At 37.8% G+C, this 25636-nt stretch overlaps 1 protein-coding gene across 1 annotated transcript in view; it reads right to left on the bottom strand.

Annotated features, from left to right (window-relative positions):
* Positions 1-25636, bottom strand: part of Sorcs1 (sortilin related VPS10 domain containing receptor 1) — a 505553-nt gene that overhangs the window by 58933 nt on the left and 420984 nt on the right. Inside the window, exons 11-18 of the mRNA XM_051199684.1 lie at positions 23271-23373; positions 22933-23009; positions 21741-21832; positions 20095-20202; positions 18650-18767; positions 17045-17175; positions 13939-14052; positions 1909-2080 (exon numbers count right to left, since the gene is read on the bottom strand). Of these exons, the coding sequence (XP_051055641.1) occupies positions 1909-2080; positions 13939-14052; positions 17045-17175; positions 18650-18767; positions 20095-20202; positions 21741-21832; positions 22933-23009; positions 23271-23373 (915 nt within the window). The remainder of the gene's footprint in view (positions 1-1908; positions 2081-13938; positions 14053-17044; positions 17176-18649; positions 18768-20094; positions 20203-21740; positions 21833-22932; positions 23010-23270; positions 23374-25636) is intronic.

Raw genomic sequence — 25636 nt, 5'->3', positions numbered from 1 at the left:
ACACTTTTTTGTTCATTCATGGTCATTTTAAAACAGATCAGATGCATTGTAATTTCCAGGGTAGAACTACTGAAAATTAGCTATCAAATTTGTCTGTAAATATTTGTTGAATTTTTGTGCTACTAAAAATTACCTTTATTATTAGATTTGTGATTTTTCTCAATCACTGTCTTTTTTCTCTGTGGTTTTCATTTTTCTATCTACTCAGCCTGTATGTATTCAGATGATGGATCTAATATCTGATCTGCCATATAATACAAAGTGACATATGAACTCTCAAAATTATTAGGATAAACTCAGTGAAAAATAGATAACGGTTTCATCCTTATGAGTTTTTTTCATCTCTCCTGGAAAGGCCACAGCTTTCCAGCCAACCTGGAAGTTCTTTCTACCCCCTCCCTTCTTTATATCCCCATTGTTTCTTTCTCTCTATCTCATTTCCTCTGTGTATATGGCTTGCAACAAACTAATCAATCTCAGCCTGAAATGGAAGATCTCAGATAGCTTACATTGATAGGAATAATGCACCTGGCCTAAAATGGCTTCTATAAGAAAATTTTAAGGATCAGTTTATAGAGGCCTGGGAACAGTTCAAGGCAATGAATTGGGAAGGTTAAGGTAAAACAGTTATGGTTTAATGACACACACACTCCTAAATATACATACATACATACATACATACATATATATATATTCTTCAATATATTAATTATATATTAATGTACAATTAATTTGAATGTATGGGAGGAGTGCATGAGGGGGGTTGGAGGGAAAAATGGAAGTGGAGAATGATGTGATTGCAGTATCACAAATAATAGTCATTGTAAGAAAAATACTTATGGAATTGATTAAACATGGTAAAACAATCTTAACTTCATCTTCCCCTTCAGTCACACTCCAAATCCTCTGAACTTGCTTTTTCCAACTCTTAATCCTTGTCCTGCATTTTTTGGCTCCCTTTACTGGGAAGACTGGGTATAACTGTAAATTTCTTATGAATGAGTCTCCTTGAGTTCCACAACAACTGAATGAGAATGTGCATATGTGGCCATGCATATGCCAGATAACTCACGCATATTAAATATTGAAGGCCACTGGCTATCAGAAAGAGGAAGCTGGAAATCAACCATATACACTTCAGTACAAATTTAATGACATTCATTTTAAAATCCTGTTATCTTCATCAAGGTCAGTACAATGATGGCTGCATTTTAGTATACAGAAAATGTAGTTGAAGACATGATTATAGCCAAGTTTAATAACTGAGGTAATTTATTTAACACACTTATTCTTAGATACATCTACCTAGTTCCAAGATGGCAAGTTTGCCTTTGTACAATCTTAATTACATAGAACAATGGTTTCCTTTTATTCACCACCTACATAGTCAGAAATTTCAGACAAACATCATTTGTCAAAGAGTAATCAGTGTTCATAATGATATTCTCATTGTGTTACAAAGATACAAAGCCTTAACTGTCAAAGACATAATAACATATACCTTATATTTGATCAGTATATTTAACAAGCCTGTTGCCTCTGGAAAGAAAAGCAATGATGTCAGGTTGAGAGAAGCAAAAGACTATCCTTTATCACTTGATTAAGTCTCTGTGTTAAATTATTCTGGGGAAACTATTCACACATTTTGAGAATGTATTCTCCTAACAATGCCAATGAGGCAGAGTTAAATCCAAAGAGAGCCATTGATGGAGAGGAGCAAAAACCAATTTGCAGTAACTAGAAACTGGAAAATGTGTCAGAGAAAAACGGATGACAACAGAGACATAAAGCCAAAAGTAGGATACTATAGCAAAAACACTTGACTAAACTTGAGAGTGTGAACAGGAATATGCAAACAAAGCCATGATTTGCCCTACAGAACAGAGAACAGGCAGGAGTCAGCCTTACCTCTTCCAGTTGCACCATGAGAGTGACATTGTGACCTTGTTCTGCTGTCAGTTTTCCATCTGCCGTGACAATTCGGAGCCCTCGAGGGGCCTTCCCTGGACACTTCTGTGGTTTGGCAGTATACTGTTCCCTCACACCATCAGTGCAGTTATTGGAGACCACCTTCCTATACCTAAGGACAGAAAATCACAAGTTGTACATCAGTTCGTTCATGTTACTACTGAGATTTTAAATTAGACCTATAGCCTAGCATGAGGACCAGGAACGCCCTAACTGCCTACCTTCCATGCTGCTGGCAGTAATGTGGTGATTCATATAAAGTATTGTTTGAATGTTTACTGTCCTCCATAGGTTCGTCTGTGCTCTGGGAGTGGTGGAACTTTCGTGCAGGGGGCCTATGAGGCAACTTCCCACTGAGGGTGAGACTCAAAGACGGTGGGATTCTTTGGTTCCTGGCCAATCAGGGTGCAAACGAGCTGCACTGAAAGCTCCAGTTGCCGTTTATTCCCTGACATGAGGGACTGTGTCTCTCAGACTGTGAATGAAAGCAATGTTCTCCTAGCTTAAGCTGTCTGTAATGGACACATCACCCAACACCAGGAAAAACAGACCAAGAAATGCCACCTAAAATTAGCATTTTCATGGACTTTTAAAAACTGTGTTTTTGTTTTGTATATGTGTGTGTGTACATGAGTATAGGTATGTGCACCATAAGCAAGCAAGCTCCTGTGGAGGCCAGAGGAGGGCACTGCACCTCCTGGAACAGGAGTCAGAGCTGATTGTGACTCATCTCTGTAGTCTGCCATAAACTTCTTTTAGTTACCTACTCAACAGATGAATCATTTCCTCATTGGGAGCTGTGAGATATGCACAAAGGTGAAGACATGATCTGTGATATCACTATGTTAATAATCAGTTGACGATACATAAGAAGATGATTTGGGTGATGATTCAAAGAACACATAATTATGATTTACAAAAAGTGCCAAAATTATCCTCCCTTGCCCCTTGTGTACACATTCCAGGACACACAGTGAGACATCTATGATAGCAGATAGAACTAAATTCTGAAACGAGTATACTTTTTTCCTATTAATTTATAAATTAAACATAACAATCTGCTAAAATGAAAACTAACGGTAAACACTTATAATAAAGACTGTCATAAAATTACACTCACACTGTTAATAATGTTATAAAGATATGCTATGTTTATATAACTAAATGAATTTATGTGAGTGATACAGACATGAAAAGGCATGCAGTGACATGCAGAGTCAGAAAAGAGTTAATCCCAGATGCAACACACAAACCATTCATTCCTGGGATTTTCCATCTAGACTGTGGTTAAACCTTGATAGCTAAATCTGTGGAATGTAAAGCTATGGATAAGTGAGAGTAAGGACAAGTATACATATTATAAGGCTATTTGCAATGCAGAGAAAACAGGTTGTCATGGATGTGTGACTCAAACGGAAACCAAGGGTACCAGTAGCAGCAAAGAGCAGGAAAAGATGGCAAGATTTGGTAATATCTGCTAATTCATGAATGTTTATTCTGATTAAGTCCTGGAAGCCTCCTCTTGAAGGCTAAGTAAACCCGCTACACTATTGAATTCATTCTAGATGCAACCTTAACAGAAACAATGGATCTTTCGACAAATTTATGCTATGCAATTCATTCTATCTGTGGTAAATTAAGCCTATGATTTTAGAACAGTGCCCTTAGGAATTCTGAGGTCTGTGTCATCTACTGCAATGAGTACTTTAAGCACGAATGTACCTGATTTCCCAAACATACTTTTTTAGGGTTAATGCAGAGTTCACTTTAGAAGCTATACTAAGCTTTCCACTGTTCTAGATCAAAGGTTAGAAAGTAAATCTCGAGACTAGCATAGACAATATGTAAAAGAATAGACAATCTTAGCTCCCTATTAAAGTCCATTCATTACATCCCTGGTAGTGGAGTGGACTTGGCCTGCAGGCACTTTTCTGCTCCACTGATACTTAGCAAGCCTGCTTTCCAGTATGGGCATGGCTCCAGACTGACTGCTGAAACCTAGGGCTGAGAAACAAATGAGATGCTTTTTGTTAAAGATCTTTATACTCACTGGGTTAGGACTACGTTGATAATTAATACTTAATTCACCTTGCAGGATAGTTACAAGAATAAATGAATTAAGGTACAAAGACTAGAAAGGTAAGTGCTATTTTATTTAAAAGAATTATGACTTCAGCTTTCAGTTCCCAACCCGTTTGGCATTCAACTAGCCTCAAGACATGTTGAAAATCCTCTAAGCCACCACTTAATGCTCTCTACAAGCCTTCTACCTCCTTTCTGCCTCTCTGAACTCTTTGTCCCAAGCAAGCTCATTTGGCTCCAGCCAAATCTTTCTCACTAATCCCCTAGAAAGCATTAGTTTGTTCCTCCACGCCCCACCTGCTTCCTGGAGCTTACCACCCTTTACCTCTTATGCTCTCAGAATTTCTTGGCTAGAATGGGAATATAGCAACAACAAAAATACAAATTTGCATTACATAATTATTCCTCTGCTCTTGTTATGGTACAGGCTCTCTGCATGACTTCCTGCATTTATTCTCAACATGCCCTTAGTGAGGAAGCCACTGCTATCATTCTCCAATATGCAGATATAGAAGCTGAGGCTTAAGAAGTATTAACTAGTATTCTCAATACCACATAGTCAGGGCCCTAGATTGTTGTGTCACGTGAGCATATACTTTCTGTTCTACCATATTTCAGTGTCTCTTTAAATGGAGTGAGATTGAACTTCTGACCTCTTGAGACTTAAGGGTTTATTCACATGATCGAATCCCTTGCATGATTTTCTTCCTATCTGGGACTTTGAAGTGTAATCTCCTTGATGGTCTCCCTGTATCCTAGATATATGCAAGGCTAGGCAACAAAAGGTGCACTCTGGCATGAATGTATCAACTTAAATGATGAAATGCCTGTAGGGTAGTAGGTTATCACCATTGGCTCAAATACCACACCCACTGATAAATGTGTGTGGATTCTATCCTCTCTTGATTGTGCAACACCTACGATTTTAACATCTGGACCAACAGGGACCCTCCACACCCTTTCATTAGCACTTAAGTCACTGTCATTGGGATGGTGCATTGTCATGTCTGAGGATTTTGAATACCAGTCCAGTTTAGGTTTTTATGAGTATATGCTGGCATGAGAGAGAGAGAGAGAGAGAGAGAGAGAGAGAAAGAGAGAGAGAGAGAGAATGGGAAGAAAATGGTAGCATTCTGGTTCCAGCAAAGATGGGAAGAAATCAATCAGCAAGGCCTTCTGGGATAAGAAATATCTCAGTATGTTTAACTGCATCAAAGCTGCATGAATGTTTCAGCGGCAAAGCTCTGTGCAAATGGAAGGTGGTCAGGAGTTTTAATTGCTTAGTATCTAAACACACCTGTGGCTCTGCCGTGGCGAGCAGCTATAGAAGCCTGGTCTCTCCATCATCATTGGCATCATCAGAGACTGAGCTCTCCTTGTGTTTGCTACTGCTATTCTGACCAATCATCACTCAGGCTTTCCCAAATCCTGTAGCTACAGGACTCTGCTTAAATCCAAAGCATGAATCTTTCCCTCCGGGAATCAGCCACAGAGAAGACTGTTGGTGATTTTTTTTTTTTTTAATGCCCATTAAAACCCATTCTGAAACCATTTTATATCTTGGATGAAAATGGCATCACATTAGCCCTACCAGACCTGTCCCTGAAATTTAGACGAAAATTGTGCAGAAATACAGAGTTAATTTACTCAAGAAAGCACACACCTGCTTTTTGCATCACAGAATGGTTCTATTTTCATCTCGGCAGCTGCCCCTGTGTCTGAGTTACATAAATGAATAATGCATTTAATATGTTATTAAATGGGGTTGCTACCTCCATAATAACAAGGCAACTTATGATTATGTTGGACCTGAGGTCTGAATATTACAGGGATGCATTTAGTTGGAAAAGCATTCTTCAATCTGCCACAAAGAAAAGAGTGTTGTGATGGCAAGGGAGTCTTTTTTACAATTACTGAAAAGGAAACATTCTGTAAATGCACCTTTGATATTACCTGTGGCTCATCAGTAGATGGGGCCTTATTACTCAAACAACCCAGTCCTAACTATTCTCCCCCTTCCCATCTCCATATGCACCCTAACCGTCTACTGTTTTTGATTTTACTTTCTATGCTGCCCCAAAGTCTTAAAAAAAAAAGGCCATATATTTTCTCCATGAAACTAAAACTGGAAAGAAAGAGTAAAAGTGCCCATATCCCATGATTTTTCAACTTAATATTTGTCCTCTGAGTTTGTGGTGATGTTATTGAACTGCAGACATTTACAGCTATTCACTGTATAATGAGATTGTATTATTGCCTGCTCATGGAATATCTTAATTCAGTATGTCTGTATAGTAAAAAGTCTTTTTTAACTGATAGAAAGACTTTATGGGTTATAAAATTAATGTTTGATCTGTGGAGACATGGTAATTTGTATCTCCTGTATTTCACAAGCATTATCCAATCTTTTGTAGCAAAAAATGTCAAAATTGAGGTGTTTCTCTTTAAAGTTTCTATCCATTGACAAATGTTACTCTCACCTTTAATCAGGGAAGACCCTCCCTTTTTGCTCGGCTGAACTGAAGTGACTACAAGGCAGGCTCTTGGATGTAATAGGGGTTAGGAATAAGTGGCAGATCAGTACTTGAACCTAAACTAGACCTTTGTGATATCCCTGTAAGTCCCAAAGAACACTGTAGAAGAGGGAAGGAATGTAAAAGCTAGATGATAGATAGTACTTCAAAATGCTATCTTTGAACAAAATGCATCCATCCAAATCATTAACTCACATTAGCTTCCAGGGCCTGTATTGTGTCTGGACACACACTGGGCCCTTTCACACTTGGGTATGGGATGGAAGAGGGGCACTGAAGGCACCAGCTCTTACAGCTGAGATAATTACTATTGATAGAGTCAAGAAAAGAGAGCGCCATTGCTTTCTAATGGATACCTACTGATAGTCCAATAGACTCTAATGGGTAGTTCCAATCCGCTGGCCCGTCAGACAGATGATCCTGGAAAAACTAAATGGGTCACAAATAAAAACCAAAACTCATGGATTTGAGAAGGGGCCTGATGGCAACAGTGAGGGAGTGTTGGTGAAGCTGTGACGGATGTAAGGGAGGATGGAAGGAGAGAGTAATATATAAAATATATGTGTATGAGGAAGCCGTAAAAGAGTGAAATTAATCAATAAAAACCAGTTTCAGGACTATTTTAAATATGCAATATGTAATTGTTAACTATGGTCAACATGCAGTACAATGGATCACAACTTATTTCTCCAACTATTTAAAACTTTGGGTGCTTTGGTTGACATTGACATTTGCTTTTTAACTCCTCCTCTATTCTCACAGCCTCTGGTAACTACCTTTTGCTCTCAGCTACCACGAGATCAAGTTCTTAACATACCACATGTGAAGGAGATCATACAGTCTTTGTGTTTCTTTGCCTGAATTGTTTCACCTGGCATAATGGACTATAGCTCTAGCCTGTTAAAAATGATGGGGGTTCACTCTCCTGAATGAGTTCACAGTTTTCATGTAGCTCATATTTTGCTTATTAATTATTCTATTGATAAAGATTTAGCTTATTTATTTCTGTATTTTCATCAGTTGTGAGTTATTCGTTAAGTAGCCATAGAACACAATTTTTCCTTTAGTATCCCACAATGTAGTGATACCATTCCTGTTTATTTTTGAATTATTTGGGGGAAATTTTACAATTTGTGAGTATCCATAACCTGACCACAGAAAATTCTAATTTGAGAACTTTAGGCACCTATTTATATTAATTTTAATTTCTCTGGTGATTTTAGCTTTCAGAGGCTAAGACCAGTGTTTTAAAACAAAATTGTTCAGTTTCAGATGAAAACTCTCAAGAAACTAAACAATAAAAGTTTTACTTAACCTCTCCAAATCTTTAACAACTTTTCTTATGATATAGGGACAATTGCAGAATATTTTGGGAAAGTTCTGAAAGAATGAAATAAGTAAGAAAGTGTACTTTAAAAAGACTTAGCACAAAGGCAGGGCAGAGTATTTTCTGTAAGCATGAGAACTTAAGTTAGAATCTTATGCGCCCATGCAAAGAAAACAGGAATGGGGGTTTTCCTACTCAATCAGCAACCTCACTGACTGAGCCTCATAAACAGCTGGATCTGAAAACTCAGTACAGACAAACTGTAAAGAAGTCCAGTTCAGTGTAGACCCTGTCCCAATGCTATAGGGGAGAGAGCAATAAAAGGGCAACCCCAAGGAATTGCTGTGGACTCCACATGCATTTGCTTAAGCAGACACACTGCACACTAATGTGAACATCACACACACACACACACACACACACACACACACACACACGGCTATAGCAATACTGTAAAAGAAATATGAAAATATCAAAAGTTTGTGAAAGGTTATAGTTGTATACATATTACATATTAGTTATTTTTGTTTCAAATGGAAAGCTTTATTAAGACCATCTTGAGATAAAATCCACCCATGTCCATAATTTCATAAAATAATTCAAAATTTCTATTCAAGATAACCATATTCCAAAAAGAAAATAAAGTCGAGGTTCAAAATAAATGTCTGCAACGACCTTTCTTTGGTTTTCCTAGCTTCAGCTCCTTCTCTTGCAGAGTATTTCCAATGCTGGGCTGTGAGGATGATGCCCAACTCCTTTCACCTGTGTTGATCGTTTTGAGCAGGGCGCTCTTGCCTGCTGTCATTATGTGACTCACGCTTTAAACTTCAGCTTCTATACCATGCTTCTCTGTGAACTTACTTCTTTTCTTTCACTGTATTTATGCCACGTATGGACAAAGCTAGAATTATAGCTCTAGATACTGTTGTCCCCCAGGTGGGCTATACTGTCACTGAACAATGATGGCTACAATGGCATGCACAGTGAGAAAATAAAACAGTTTCAGTAATTGGACTGCACTTTGTGCCTTTGCTTGCAAGGGTGAGTCTAGATTTTATTGCTGCAGGGAAAAGGACAAGCTTTAAGGAGACAGAATGGAGGCTACTGCTGAGGAGAGTCTATGACAAAAGCTGGAAATATTCCCAGATTTTAGGAGAGTAGGCATGCTATGAGAAAACAGCAAAGTGTACATGTTCATGTCTGAAAAATGAAGGGATCTATATAGTCGCAGGTCATTGGCATCAGGGAGCTGCAGCAACAGTAGCATAGCTTGGTAACCATGAGTGAAACTGCTTATTGCATCCCACATCCAGATAGACTGATGGAAGTCAGCATGAGGAGGATGCTGTCTCTTCTCTGTGAGTATGGGATGTACCAGGCACCCAGGGTGACATACCTTTTTGACAGCTTTTGACAGTATGCATATGCAACCAAAAATGGGCTCTTGTGCTTTAATTAGGATGTAATGTGACAAGACTTTAGTTGGAGTGGAAATGTACCCACAAATTAACAACAAACATATATAGCACTCATGTGTCAATATTCAGGAAGAAGGGACTTCCATGGCTGATGTCGGTTGCCTTTCTGTACATATCTTTCTCCTAGTGGTTAATGAATAAAGCAATGTTTGGCTAGTGGCCAGGCAGGAAGGATAGGTAGGGCTACCAGATGAAGAAAATTCTGGGTCGTGTAGGTAGAGAGGAGTCCACATGTGAGCCTGGGAAGAGTGGTCAAGAGTCAGGACTTCTCTGGTAAGATAATACCATGCAGAAATACATAGATTAGTAGATATGAATTAATAAGTAAGAGTTCTCCTAACACATGGCTAACTTAGCAAGGTTTTTTTTTTCAGTTTTGTTTGTTTATTTGTTCGGTTTTATCAATGCAATAACTCCCAAGACTTTTCCTTTAAACCAAGTATTCACACATAGGAACTAAGGGCCTGATATAAGCCATAGCCATATCTAGGTGGACAGTTGGTTTTACTTGCATCAAATAGTATAGAAGCACAACTCAATTTGAAAAGTAAATGAAATACAGCTTGATTTTGAAGACAGGTTTGATGATCTAGTTTATATGGACACACTTAACTAAATGACTTACTGGAAACAGTCTTGAGTGGAACTCACCAAAACCACCATCTGAGTCAATTTGTATAACAAAATCTGATTTTTTTCCTTCCTCTTGAGCATAAGCAGATAAAATTTTACTTTGGAATCATCTCAACCAGTTAAAAAAATGCCAGCAATGAAGGTATCTCAAAATATCTACTACAGGATCTTTTTATTTTCCTTAACATGGAAAGGAGAGACAGATTATGGAGGTGCCCAAGGACATACAATGATGAACTATCAATGCCACAATGTCATAACACTAGTGAGGGAATCTGCAATTATTGCTGTCGGTGTGGGTAGGAGCAGATATGTGAAAGAATGGGTCTTCACAATGGTAACATGCTTCTTAACTATTCCCTTACTGCTATGCCATTCCATGAAAACATAAGGAAACTTCACAGCAGGTAACAATTATTTTGTATCTCCACTGTGCGGCTACAGGAGTCTTGGCTGAAAAGCAGCCACATGGGCTCCTGCAGGGATCAGTCTATAAATACTACATATGATTTCCTTTCTGTGGACTTTCTACATATACACCAATTTGAAGGATAATTATTCTCCTTAATGCACATGGGCAAATTTTACAGAGTTTAGATCAGACAGAACATCAGGATCCCCACTGGTCACCATGAATAGCCAGGGAAGAATTCCCCCACAATGAAACTAGAAATAGGAATTACATGGGAATAGCAGATTACACAAGGTCTGTGTCTATGGCTGGTGGAGAAAGGATTATACTTATAAGCATAATTTTAAAACATCTCAGTATACAGTAAAGATATGGAAGTTACTCTTCTACTTAAATGTGTATGTGACATTTTTATTTATAGACCTACTAAAAATGTTTATATAGATCCTCACTTATGCTATTTTTTAAGTTAGCATCTTGAGTAAACTATTATATATTAAGCAACTAAACATGAACAACAATGTTTGAATATTACTCCACGAGGGATTAATGGCTCCTATAAAGAAATTCCACAGATAATTTCTGTACACATACTTTTGAACACAGCTATAAATATCCCCAACTTAGTAACAAGAAGAAATCTGTCCCTGAAGAAAGCTGCTCAGTTTTCTTAGAATAAATTGATCCCATCTCCACTGTAACATGAAATAAGCAATGTCCTAGTTAATTTAGTAACTTAAATTTTCAGTGTGCTCCCTGGTTCCAAAGAGTATAAACACCACATATAACCAAATAATCTTGTGCATTCACAACTTGAGATATATAGAAACCTTGCTGGAAAGAAAGGGGATGCTGTAGTAGCATCTTGCCTTGCCAGTGAATTTATGGCAGTGGCCACACCTTTGGGTATGGTTTCACATTCGCTGTCTAGACAAGATGCCAGTACAGGGGACAGGGGAGGCTTTAGAGCTATCTGGTCATGTACATGCTCTAAAATCAAAAGCATGTGGTTTTCATTTTATTTGAGACAAAGAAACTGTTTCAACAATCAAGCAAGCTAGTTATCTGGTCTGGGTGGTACAGAGAGATACATACAGCTTCTGGTTTACTGTGACTGGTGTTTCATGTCCTAATCAAGTGACTTCACGACAGTGTATGTCTCATCACTTTCTAACCACTTGATTTTATTGGCCTTTAGAGATCCCTATTTCCGGTAAATAGAGGAGAAACCGCAGTGTACATTAAGTATTTCACTGACATGAACGTTGCAGTAATCATTAAGGATCACCCATGTCTAGACTAAACATTCACAATGAATAAAAGGTTTTTTCTTCCTCTTTTAATTCCCCACCCTAGAGAAACAATTAACTGATAGCTATAATTGTGATCTGTATTTTATAAAGTAATGACCATCTGGTGGGCTTTAAGCTACATGTTATCTATACAGCACCACATTTAATCACAAGCTAAATGTAAACAGGAAATTCCCATAGGTTAAAAATCTGAAGCACAAAGAAACAACCCATGTGTTAAAACTCAACAGCAAATAGCGAGACACCTCTCTTTCAGACTCAATAAAACGTCTTCCGTCATATTTAACTCTCAGGGCATCTCAGACAGAAAATGTGTTTCAGCCACATTGCTTGAACACTGGCTGAGATAAAGTGTGAAAGTCTTAAGAGTAAAAGAAGGAAGACACAGTGAAACAGCAGAGTCGCTAACGGGAATCTCCATGTGTGGATTTCAGAAATCCTGACAACGCTGGGCCAAACCACAACGATGGAGGACACTGAATGCAGATTTCATTTGTTTACTTGTTATTGCAACTGTCTTTCCTAAGACCTGGCTATCAGCTGAAAAACAAAAATGTAAAGCCATTCACCTCTCTACAGTTAAGTTGATAAAATGTTGTTATCTCCCCAAAATAACCCTTTTGTTTGGCACTATAATATTTTTAAGGATAATATTTTTAATTTAAGTTTTAAACAAGCTTGTTTTACATGTGCCTCACCCATTGTCTGATTGTGGAGCATAGAGTGTTGACAAGCAGTGGGTTATCTAGGAAGCAACAGGTAGGCCAGAATGTTCTGTGAGGCTAATCTTATGGTGTTGGGTCTTTTGTACATCATCCTGCTAGTACAGGCTGCACACTGATTAGCCCTGAGGACAGTGATTAAAGGTGGCATTGGAGAGTAGTGTCAACTTGGTTACTTAATTCTAAAATGCTTCTAAACAACAGTGTGACATTATCTTCCAGGAACTACTTTATGTGGATCTTGCCACCAGGGTCAGTTTTAGTGTTCATTTAATCTGAACTGACATTTCTGAACTGCTTGACTTGGGAAAAAAAGTGTAATTCCCTTTAATTGCAGGTGGCCTTTGCAGAATCCACTGCCATGTTTTTAAGAGGATGGTAGTTGATTACTATGAATCTCTAGTCTGTGGGTCTCCTAGGTAGAATCTGAGCGGGACCTACCTTTTCCATCTTTGTGAGAGAAACATTGCCAGTGCCTGATATGTCAGCCTAAGAAGGAACCAGTTGTCTGCATGCAATTTGCTCTGCAAGCTAGAAGACATACTTCTATTTAACAAAAGAAACCATAATTACCTTGCGTTGTTTTTAATAGCAAGGGATGTGGTAGAGACTGTTAATTGTAACTTTGTTTATAATGGCAGGGGGAAAAAGCCAAAAACAGACTATCCTAAATGTTCATGAAAAAAAGATAATTGAATCATCCATTAGTATTCAGTAGGATGAAATAAAAAGGATGAAAGTATCCCACCTATTCAGACTCAGAAAGATGCTTAAGATATAGTTTTGAATGAAAATTCAAAGGACAACATAGTTAGTAGCAAATCATACAACAACCTTCCAAGTTGATTTTATGTGTTTTTCTTGAGGCACTCAATTATTGGAAAAATGCAAAGAAGTGTCTGGAAATGTACATAACATACAGATCACAGTTGTATAGGGCTAGTATTGAGGTGATGAGCTAAACTGGGGTTTTAAATATAGAAAACAAATTTGTATTATATGTATTGAAATTAAATGTGTGAACCGAGATGCTTAAATGTCTAAGCTAGAGAGACAGCATGCTACACAAGCCTGAGAAAGTACCAGAGTTCAACACATCTGTGAAAAGCTAGGCATGGTGTAAATGCACCACTAGGAGAGTGGAGGCAGACAAATTCCCGAAGCTCATTTGCCAGCCAGTGTAGATGAATTGGTGAGTTCTATATTCAGTGAGAGATCTTGTCTCTTAAAATTTCAGTGAGGAAGACAAATGAGTTCAACCCCTGGCCCCCAAATGCATGTATCCATACTACCTGCACATACACACATACAAGTCATGCAAACACAAAGATACATACATTCTATCAAGAAATGCATTGTGTTATGGGAAAACAAGTCTGGTCTGATCAGAAGGAACTATGCCATATGTATAGCAATTGCTCATTAGCAGAAGAGGTTGGCCCTGGAAGGCCTCTACCACAAAAACTCACCCAGTGCTGTTGAGGTAGCTCTGTCCCACGCTGCAGTCTTTTGACAGTGAGGACGGGTTGAACCAAAAAGCTGGGAGGCATTGCCCATTACTATGTCTCTCATAGCCATAGTCACTGTTAGGGAAACACCCAAGATTTAGCCAGAGGCAAACTTACTCAGAACTATTTCATGTTAGTCCACAACCACCTTCGAATCAGTCAATCAAATGAGCATTTCCTAAACCAATGCCCTATAAACATTAAACATTTTTCTACACATTATCTATTACCCATGAAAAAGTCTCATAGAGCCAATATTCCCAGTTAAATACCTTTAGGATATGGGAGTGGATTAGTTCTCATGTAATTAGAGACAGTAATTAGGAACCTGGCAGTGTCGGAAACTTGAGTCTTAGTGAAAACACCATTTCAGAGGTGGCTAAGTCCTCATTACCAGTGGTGTCTTTGGGATGTTCTTCCAAAACATCTGGTTGTTACAAGTAGCGCACAGCCAGGTTTCTCTGTCTATAAACCATATGCTTCAGCGTTACAGCCAAAAAGAAAATGTCCTTCAGGAATATCTCAAGCACTTCCCCAAGGAAAAGTTTTGTCCTCAGCAGTTAGCAGTGCCAGTGGGTACTAACTGCCTTCAATCTTGCCTCTGCATTGAAAAGTCACAAAAGAATTTTCTCTCAGTATCTATGTATTCCTACTTCCAGGCGCCTCTGATATTCTTGGCTTCTGGAAAATGAAACTGGGCACAGAAAAGGACAACAAATTGTACCTTCACATGCACAGACAAATCACAGGCAGCAATGGGCAAGCATTAGTCTAAATTGGCTCATCCTTGTAATAGTGGTGAGATACAGGCACAGGTGTGCATGGGGGGAGAAATGGGCTCAGCCTCAGAGGCCTGTCATCAAGCAGCTGGAGCAGAGAATTCTGTACATACCCTCTGGATTAGGGCCTGATTCAAAACAGCATGAATATGAAAACAATAGGAGAGCTACTTCCAGAACACGCAGTGTGCACTCCAGGGAAATACCTTACAGTAGCTGGAGAATGACAAGGAGCATCCAATGACAGTATATTTCAATATACTACCGTCAGATAAGATTGTAAAAAAAAAAAAAAATCCTGTTATTAACAGAAGCCAAACAAGAGCATGGTGGGCCTTCTAAAATATTTTCAGACACCATGTCATCAGAAAAATTTCATCTGAGCAGGAAAACTTACAATAATACTACTTAAGCCTCATTTTCAACTCCACAGAGCACTATTTAGCCTGTGGGATTGGTAATAGACTCCAGTCACCATTGAATTCAATGATGTGAACAATACGGACATGTGTTGGTCAAGGAGAGGAACCTAGTTAACTTCCTTGTTTTGCATTGGTTTTGTCTTAAACAAAACCAAAATATTGGTTTTTAAATCTTATAAGAAAAAAATTTCAAAGTAGAAAATGTTTTTATGAAAAAAGCAAAATATTTGGCATATCTTACCCCACATATTTTTGTTTTTTTGAGACAGGGTTTTGACAATCCTGGCTGTCCTGGAACTCACTTTGTAGGCCAGCTGGCCTTGAAATCATAGAGATCTACCTGCTTTTGACTCCCAAGTGCTGGGATTAAAGGTGTGCATGACCGCTGACCTGCCTAGATTTTTTCCATTAGAGGAAAAGTTTGCTCTTTCTCAAGAACAGCTATTTTACAGAACCACGGCTCTTCCAGTAATGTACCATGCTGACTTCCTTTGCAAGTTCTCCTTCAGTGTGATAGACGATCAAGAACTTGTCAGACTTCAGAAAGGCGGATGTGATGGATGACTTAAGATCTCAATGCATGTATTTCTGTATCTTTCTTGGTATCAGTACCAGGGAAAGAAGAGTAATAAAGTACTTTTATCCTTGCAGGTATGTAGTATTGTCAGAAGTCCAGGTTGGGGAATCCCCTCTGGGTGAAGTTTTGATGCCCTTGAGCTAGGTACAAAGATTGACAATAATGGTTCTTGGTTTCTTTTGGTCATCAACAAGAGAAAGCAATGGTGGATCTTTGGTTTGACAACTTGCAGACTTTCTTGGCACCATTAATTCAGAGAACATCACCATTGGTGTGCCATTAGGGAAGACTAACTTTTCTATGTTGTGAGATGCATGTGTAAACAGTGTCTCACATAAATCACTCATATTTTGATGACTATACATATGACCTGTTACAGGTACACAACTAAAATCAAAATGATAATAATGAATAATTTATGTGTGGTTCAAGTTTTGAGTGTTTACATTTCTGCAAATACATGTTAATTGCTTCCTTTAGTATATATTATGAGAGAAGAAAAATGATAAGAGGGAAAGGGCAACAAAAAATGTGGTTGATTAATTATTAGTCTTCATCAATGATTTTTCAATTTCACCTGAACATTAAACACTGACCAAGAATAAGCAAGAGCATGGGTGGCTCTACAATATAGATTTCTGCTAAGCTTATATCTGGGAAGAACTCCGCTGCTCCGTCTAGTTGATCCTTCCCAATGTCTCTCTGCTTCTCCAGTTTAAATTTAGCTCCATAACCACTCAGATCACAGGGTCAAAATGAGTCCACTCTTGCACTGAGTTTATAAATGTCACTCTCTTAAGCTGTGCTTAGCTGACCACCACAGAATGAAAACTTCCAGGGACAGAGAATTTATGTCTTTGAAGTTATTATGCCTATCAAGAACGCTAGATTCTAGGAAGATTTTATGTAGTCCATAAATGTATTGTCTCCATGAGAACTCCAATTACTATCTCCCATGTTGGCGTCTGTCTGTCTATCTAAAGTGGCTCAAGATAGATCTGGCTTCTCCTTTTTCTTTTTTTTCCTGAGAATACATCATCAATATAAAGATAAATGCCAACCATCTTGTTAAGGCCTCTTAAAATCCAAAGAAGAAACTTCTGGTTTCTTGAAAGACACATCACATAGCTAATAAAAACCATGATGCTTCCAAGAGAAAATTTTATAAAAACATGAGGTCTGCCACTTAACCCTAGGTAGGAATCATTTTCTCAAATCAAAGCTTTCATCGAGAGCTTCTGTGATGTCATATTACTGAAGAGTTTTGTGAAATGGGTATGGAAGCTCACCAGTCAAAATCTGCCTCTGTACAAACACAGGGCTCAGACTCCATTGCTCCGGCATATTTCCCTTGCATGCACTTCCTCTCTGATTTCCGCTTCTTATATATCCTTTTAGCTCCCATGATGCACGCTTCACCCTGCAAGGAGACAAACATTACGTAAAATCAAGTACATAATTAGAGTTCTCCTAATGGATAACAATGTGGTTTGGGGAGACATTTACAAACTTTAATATAAATAAGTTTGGAAGCCCCATTTGTGCTATTTGTATTTTCGTTTTGATGCTGATTATGAAGTATGAGAACAAAAGCAGATGTAATAATCAATACAGAGTTTTCTAGTTATAGCCATAACTTCTTATACATTCAATAAACCAGTTTTGGCAAAATATTAGGCTTAGTGCAATGAAGGTCACACAGGAACATAAGGTAACCTGTGACTAATAAGTTGACTGCTAACCTGTAATGATTAATTCAGTGTTCCTTTTAAAAAATATCTTTACAGTTTATCATTCATGAACACATGAATAAACATTGCTAAGAAACATAAACATCCATTTTATCATTTTATCTCAATTTGTTATTTTTTTCTGCATTACTTTATAGAACTGATTTTATGATCACCTACCAGAGACGCATGAAAGCAGAAAAAAAAAAAAAAAAAAAAAAAAGCTGCAGGCATCACAATGCATATGCATCCCAAAGATCCCAAAGAGGAAAAAAAAGCAGCAATGTTGGTTTGTTTGCCTCTGAATAAGACTGAGTGCTCCTTGCTAATGCTACACTCACTAGTAAATGTATCACCTTTGTATATCTGAAAAATCAAAGCAGAATTTTAAAATCTATGATCCCCAGTCTTTTCTGAGGAAATTTGCTTTAACTGGCTCCATTTCACATCATGAGTAAATATGTTATGCAGTCAGAGTATGGTGTACAAGATGTTTCATTTCCTGAATATGGGCATGACATCTTAGTGGGTACCTCTAACTTATCCTTTGACTAGGCTGCAGATTGACTTCTATCTTGGGAAATCAAAGAGAAGCTGTCATCCAAGGATTTTGATATGAGATGAATAACTGAGGATTATGATACAGGACAGCTTTCTATTACCAATTTCACAATCTTATACTATTAGTGTCTTAGAGGAGGCAAGAGGTGCTAAATACTCCTATGGAATCACAGAGGCATGGAAGGACTTTTCTGGCATCACTCGCCCAGCATTGGCTGACTATTTTATGTCTTATCTCTCTGTTAATGGTCCTCATTGAAGCTGAAGAACTGTCCCTCACTCTGTGTCTATAATATAGCCCTAGGCCATGCTCAGACAAATTATGTTTGTATCTCAGTGCTAAATTTCATTTTGAGGTATAAATTTAAACTAAACATATTTGAATTTTTATATTATATCTTAGCATAAAAAAACAGAAACAACTTCACAACAGGATACAAATGTTGAGTTAGATCATTCCATGAGACATAAAACATGGAAGAATAAAATGGACGTTGTGGACTCGAGGACTCACTCCCATTCTTAAGCCATAAGAAGTAGTTGTTTCTTCCATTACTCCCCTGCCCCCTTTCCAGGGTTGACTGTCATCTCTCCAACTCTTACCTGGCTGTGTAGCTGCCAGGGTCTGTAGTCTTCTTCAGCACAGCGCCTATCAAAAATGGACTTGTAATCCACCTTCACCAGCTGCCATTCGGAGCGGTGGCTGAAGTGTCCAAATACTCTACAGTGATAGAGGAGGGTCACAATCATAAAGACAGCAACAGTACAACAACAGCTTGCGTTCTATCGTCTGCTGTGAAGGTGTGTGGCTAGCCCCATTACAGGGATCTCCTCGCATCCCCTAAATGGGGAGCACATTTGGGAAGAGGATGCTATCACTGACTACACTATGCAGACGGATAAAATGAGGCTCAAAGATTTTTCTCAACACAGAAATAACAGCGTTGTCACTGGCACCGGGGAAAGCCAGATCCCAAAGTACTTGTCAAAGCCACAAGAACAGGTTAGGAAATGACTGAATACACAACCACAAATAGTATCTTCTGGGTGGTCGAACACAAACTTCTAGACTGTTTGGTTAATGCATCTGGTCCCATGGATTCCATATTCTTTTACATTCTCATCAGGCCTTATAGATAGTGGACAATAGGACCAAGTAATTACATATCTCTGACCTTTTAAATCCTGTTCTCATGCAGAGACTCAGTTAATATAGAATTTAGTCACTATACATAGTATCGATTAAGGCTACAAAGTAGAATCTCAGATCACCTTTTCTGAATACAAAATAAGTTTTTGAAAATATAATGATTAAATAAGAGTGAGCTACTGAATAAACTTCTAATCTAGCTGTGTTTGGCATGTGCAAAAGTGTGGCTACTGGGCATAATAGATTTTTCTTGTCTTTTCTCATTGTTAAAAGTGAGGAGGTTTAAACAAATGTCGATTTTTCACTTTGAGTTTCACATTTTTATGATTCCTGGTTCAACTACTTTGGAATTATATCATTCCAGGATTTCCAAGGCCAATTTTCTAAGAACAGGGAATATCACAGTTTCATATTTCAAATTCAAAGTCCAAGTTTTGAAAACTATATCCAATTAAGTCATTAATCAAGTCTTTCATGAATTAATGAAAATACTTTCCAGACAAGAATGTATGTAAATTCAGTTGTGCAAAGCCATTGTTTCCTTAACATGCCTCACTGTTATGTAGGGCCAAGAGTCAGCGACATGGCCTTTAGGTTCTAGAATTTTCTACATTTCCATATATAGCTTAATTTTCTATTAAGACAGCTCTTGTTAGCTTACCGAAACTTGTTGAGTACAGAAAGAAAAGAGCACAGCCTTTCCCTACCATTCCTCAGCCTAGGTCTTCAAAAATGGCTCTCATTCTTTTCCTTCTTTGCTGAAAGTTGTTGAAGGATGATGTGCTAACATTGCTAACAACCTACAAACTAACAGTAGTAGATCCAACAGGATCAGCTGGAAAACACATCTCTAGGCTTGCTGTATCATAGAGGGATGGGATTATATCATACCACTTACGTCATGATTAGTGTCTCTTCTCCAGGCTCCCCCAGAACCCCATCCACAAAAAGTGGAATGGATGTGAAACTGTACTTGCTCCAAGATCTCCCTTCATCAAAACTCAACCTAATGGCAGAATAGTTTAACATTCATCAAATCTCTGTTTAAGGAAAGATGTTAGTCACTAGCAAAGAAAATAATAACACACTGAGACTTAATTATAAGTAAATACACTTAATTTTATCAAAAGGCAGAAGCAGAGATACTCAAACTACTATGAGAAGATGTGTTGGAGTATAAGTTAGAGAGAGACTAATGAAATGGTAATAATCTAATGGTGGGAAATAATTTAGATGTTTTATAAGTCTTTACACCATATCCAAATCTATAATGTGTTAGTGGTGGTGCCAGGCATAGATACCCTTGCAGATTTGATAAAATTAAATAGATGTATCTCTAAGTGATCAACTCATAAGCTAGTCCTACTTATATTACATGAATCCTTACTGACCTCATTGAATGAATGTGTATGGAAAGATGGGCTGATGAAAGCAAGAGAAGTCTGCATTTCTGGTACTCTGTTATAATGTAAATGTATGTGTTCTCCTCAAAATCCATATGATACAACTAAAATCACCAATAATGTTAGGAAATAGGTACTTGGGTAGAAGTGAGATCAGAATGGTAGAATCCTCACAAATGGAACTGTTGTCTTATAAAAATGATTGGGCTGCCCTATCCTTTTTGCTATGTGGAAAACAAAGCAACAAGGCAGCATTTAGGAATCTGAAAGTAGTTGTTCAGCAGAAATGGACTTAGCCAGCATTTATGTCATATACTTCTAGCTCACGAAACTATGAGGAATAAATTTTTGCTGTTCATGAGTTCATGTTATGGTATTTGTTAACAGTAGCCTGACCCTGAGCACTGAGTAAGACATCTTAACGGGAGGGTGTGTTTTATTCTTGTCTTTCTCTGTAGATTCCTTTCCTCAAGGTCAACCTTAGTTCGTATTCTGCAGTTTCTCCTAGGGTCAATACAATCAAAGAAGAAGAAAACTCAGGTTATTTACTTTGCACAATCTCAGTATGTAGTGGATCCCTTCCAAATATGGATGAAGAAGCCTGTTAGAAACTCCTGGAGTCATCAAGCCTTGTACATTCATCAGTACAAGACACAGGTAGATTTGAGGACTGTCACATCATTACATGGAACTGAGGACATCACACAGATGAAACAGGATAAGAGCAGAATTGTCATGAATGGTAAGTCTCGGTAAAGGATGCACAAAAACGTGTAGACACTAAACTTCATGAGATGCCATCAGTAATGAGTGATTGCAAGTATTGTCCACTGCTCCGACTACGGGAGAGTGTTAATGAGGCTTTCCAGGTAATGTCACAGAGGAACAAGGAAGGTATGCGGGCCCTGTCACATCTGAAAACCATAATGCAGTTGCTCTCCTGGGAGTAGAAACACTAGCCCATCCTTTGGATTGTCCTCAACTTCCATTTCTAAAAACATGGGCCACAATCTTATTTCAGTAGAACAAAAATGATATGATGTGGTAATAGAGGATGGCAGTTAGAGCAAACATAGTCATAGCATGATGGCTAATTCAGAGGCTGGCCTTATGCATTTTCCTAAGCTAGAAGTACCCTTACCAAAGGTGTCGAATTGGGAGAGATGTGTGTTTCATAGCAACCAGGACTCCACCTTGATCTAGGTACAAAATACTGTGCTCTTCTTCAAAGATCTGGATGAGAAAAAGAACAGACAGTCTAACAACTACATTATATCTGCACCTGGTGTCTAGGTACAGTCATTGTAGGAAGATTAAAATATCTCTCGAACAAATAGGTTTCCCTAAATTTTTAAGGAATGTAAGTGATAAAACAATGCCTCTCAGCATGGTCATGAATTTCTGGAGGTGAATGATGGGAATCAAACTTGGGCCATCTAGAAGTGCAGAAAAGCCCTTAACCACACAACCACTATCCAGCCTCTTCAATCCTTACACCCAATATATGACCCCAGCCTATATCAAAACAGAGTTCTAAGCCATTGAGAGCTTACAGTAAAGAAAGAGCACTGAGCTATCATGTCCTCCTCTCTCCTCTCAAGAAATTACAAGCAAAGTGAGCTCGTGTGATTACCTGTGCATTAGATTTCAATTTACAGTGCTAGCTACTGTATGATAATTAAACACCAGAGGCTTGTTAAAACATATTTATTGAGGTGTACCATTCATCCATTAGGCTCATACCTTGTTATGATAGCTAAACCTCATTAAATGCCTGCTTTATAAGCTGTCAGAATCTAATTTTCATTCAGAAGAAAGATAGGAAGCAGTTAAGCTAAGTAATTCCATTTGTATTTATTGACCATATGTAGTTTGATAGTTATTACTCTGTCATTTACACATGTGATTGAAAACATCTCAGTTACCACCTGAGTGATGCCTATTTGCCTATTTTTGTTTTTCTTTGAGGCAAGGAGAATTTGTAAAGACAACTAAGCTTGACTTGTACAGCATACCCTGAAGGAACCAAGTATTTTATATTATAAATTCAGGGTTTTCCATTTTCTTTTACATAAGAATCCCTTCCAACTTGCTTTCAGGCACATTTATATATGAGCTCTTGATAAGAAATTTCTTTATCAAAAGATTAAAAACATCAACCTGCATAAATTTGGCCTGGTTCATTCCAAACTTGCCTTAAAAGGAGAAAAAAGAAACACATTATTCGTGTTAGGATTCATGTACAATGCTGTCTTTAGGTTTCTAGATTTGAAATAAGTTGAACTATACTTAAAACGTGAGCAGCACATCTCATACCAAGGGTATTTTCTTACCTGCCTCCAAGTGTTCCCTGCATCAGAAGAGACAAACATGCTGATGTCGCTGTCTGACAATTCAGACCCTATATTACCTAGGAAGAGTGCATGGCCATTAGTGGAAGGAAGACTCCGAAAGAGGCAAGAACAAAACACATCAGCAGTCTGCGCTGCTGGAGATGGATTTCAACTACAAACTGTCTAAGGAGGGATTTTCAGTAGACTTACTTTAGGGTCAATAGTTTCGGTGGCTTTTAAAAAATATTTTTAGCTTGCTTATTAATTTCCAACCACGACATCTAGTTTCTTAAAATAAATACATGTACAATATCAAATAAAGCATACATGGTTCTTACCTGAAGCAACTATAATACTTGGGGCTGTGTCTCTGCTGGCAATGATCCCAGATGTGTAGGGATTCTCAGAGACCTTTAGATGAAGGTGTAGTGAACAGTAAGGCTGGAAAGAAGAGAAGTGAATGTCATGTATATGTATAATCAAAATGGTCCCCTAAAGCCCGGATTCTATAGCCAGGCTTATTGCTACAAACTCAAAGTCAACCTGGTCTACAGACTACGTTCCAGGGATGCCTACAGTCTTATTATTTTTTAAAGCAAACACAAAACAAACTAAACTAAAATGCCTAAATTCAAAGCATATAATCTGTCTATCCATCTAATTATCCAGTCTGTCTTCCATCTATGAATATTTTCTTCTACTCATTGTTCTCCTCCATCCACTAACCCATAACTATTATGTTCACAAATGTCTAATGTGAACCAAATATATAAGAGCTTTTAGATGGGTGAAATCACATCAATGACAGCCCTAATTTACCTAAATTATATTTAGTATGAAAAACATTTTAACAATTTTAAATAGTAGGTAGAATACATAAGCAATTACATATCAAAACTTGATTTCTGCTATTATAGATTTTTTTTAGAAGGATGTGAGAATTTCCATTGCTTTGGGGATAAAGAAAGTGTTTTAATAAAATACTGACAGAGGGCTGATTTCCAAAATATACAAAGAACTCAAGAAGCTAGTCACCAAAACACCAAACAATCCAATTGAAAAGTGGGGTGCAGAACTAAATACAGAAATATCAATAGAGTAATCTAAAATGGCTGAAAGACACTTAAGAAAGTGCTAACGCTCTTAGACATCAGGGAAATGCAAATCAAAACAAATCTGAGATAGCATCTTATACCTGTCAGAATGGCTAAAATGAAAAACACCAATGACAGTCTATTCTGGAGAGGATGTGGAGAAAGGGGGTTACCCTTCCATTGATGGTGGCAGTACAAACTCGTGTAGCCACTTTGGATATCAGTATGTTTTTTCTCAAGAAAATGGAAATCCAGCAATTCCACTCTTGGGCATATACCCAAAGGATGGACATTGAACAACAAGGACATCTGTTTAACTATGTTCAAAGCAGTGTTGTTTGTAATAGTCATTACAAAAGTCATTCTAACAGACAAAATGCATTAGTAACATAATTTTAAATGAAAATTTTTAGAAATTTGTTTATCTATGCTTGGAATCCTTGATCAAATTCCTCAGTCTCCCAAAAATGCATAGTATTTCTGATATGAATTTTGTTTAAAGTAGTTCATACACTGAACTGTCAAAAATACAAGTTTGTGTTGGCACCCCCATTTCCTTTCATTTCTCAGGAAGATTCCTTCTGAATCTTATTGTATTGAGTTTTGGGAATCACCACTGTATATCAGTTATTACTTTTATTCTGCTCTGTAAGTCTCAGCCAGTAAATATTCAGAGAGCTATAGGAATGCAATGATTAAATTTATAGAGGAAGGAGTAAATGACAAAGTAAAAATGAAACTCAGGAATAAAAGCAGCCAAACACTACAAAATGAAATCACAGATCACAAAAGGGTAACAGAATTCTCACTAACAGCGTAGAAAGAAAAGGCCTTAAGGAGTAATGAATTACTGATTTGTATGAAATTTTCATGTAACGTTCAAGGAAACTTGTGCATTCTGAGTAAGAAAGCACAGCTCTGAAAGAGAGAGTACCAAACACTTGGCTTTTTTATGCCCATCAGGAAGAGGACAAGAACCAAGGATAACACCGTGGGCCATCTAGAGCATGCTAAAACAAGACATGGAGCCATCATACCACGGGAGCTTTCCTAGCACTTTTAGTTTATAGATCTCCCTTTGTCTTACCTGCCAACATTTATTTTACTATGATTAATCCTGAATGACCTACAAGATACAATTTTATCTTGCTCAGGCAATCTATAAATAAAAACAAGTCAAGTTCTTTATTACATCTTCTGGGGAATCTTGAATATAATTTTAAAAGGTGAACAAAGGATTATAACAAACAGCAAGGATGCTTTTTTGTTGTTACATGGGAGATAATATTATTTTACTAAGAACAAGAGGAAAGCATGTGATAAATCAATCTCAGTAATGATATGTTCGCCTTTGTAGTATCCCAAGGGGCACCATACATCCTGGGCATTATCCCTAAACACAGAGCTTTCATGGGGGGCCATTTAAGTCATTTAACAGAGCACTACATTCATATACAGAGTAGTATCCTGGTCATAATCTTGAGCCAGCTTCTTGCAATAGTTGGAAGACTGTGAAGCCCATTTGATATTTGAACCAGTGATTATTTGGTATAGAAATGTGTGATAACAAAGCGATGTGGGCATTTCTGTCAACTATCTCAAAACTGCTC

Source organism: Phodopus roborovskii, unplaced genomic scaffold (assembly GCF_943737965.1).
Source record: "Phodopus roborovskii unplaced genomic scaffold, PHOROB, whole genome shotgun sequence".
NCBI classification, from domain to species: Eukaryota; Metazoa; Chordata; class Mammalia; order Rodentia; family Cricetidae; genus Phodopus; species Phodopus roborovskii.
Note: the sequence above shows the minus strand (reverse complement) of the source record. Positions and strands in the feature narration are given on the sequence as shown.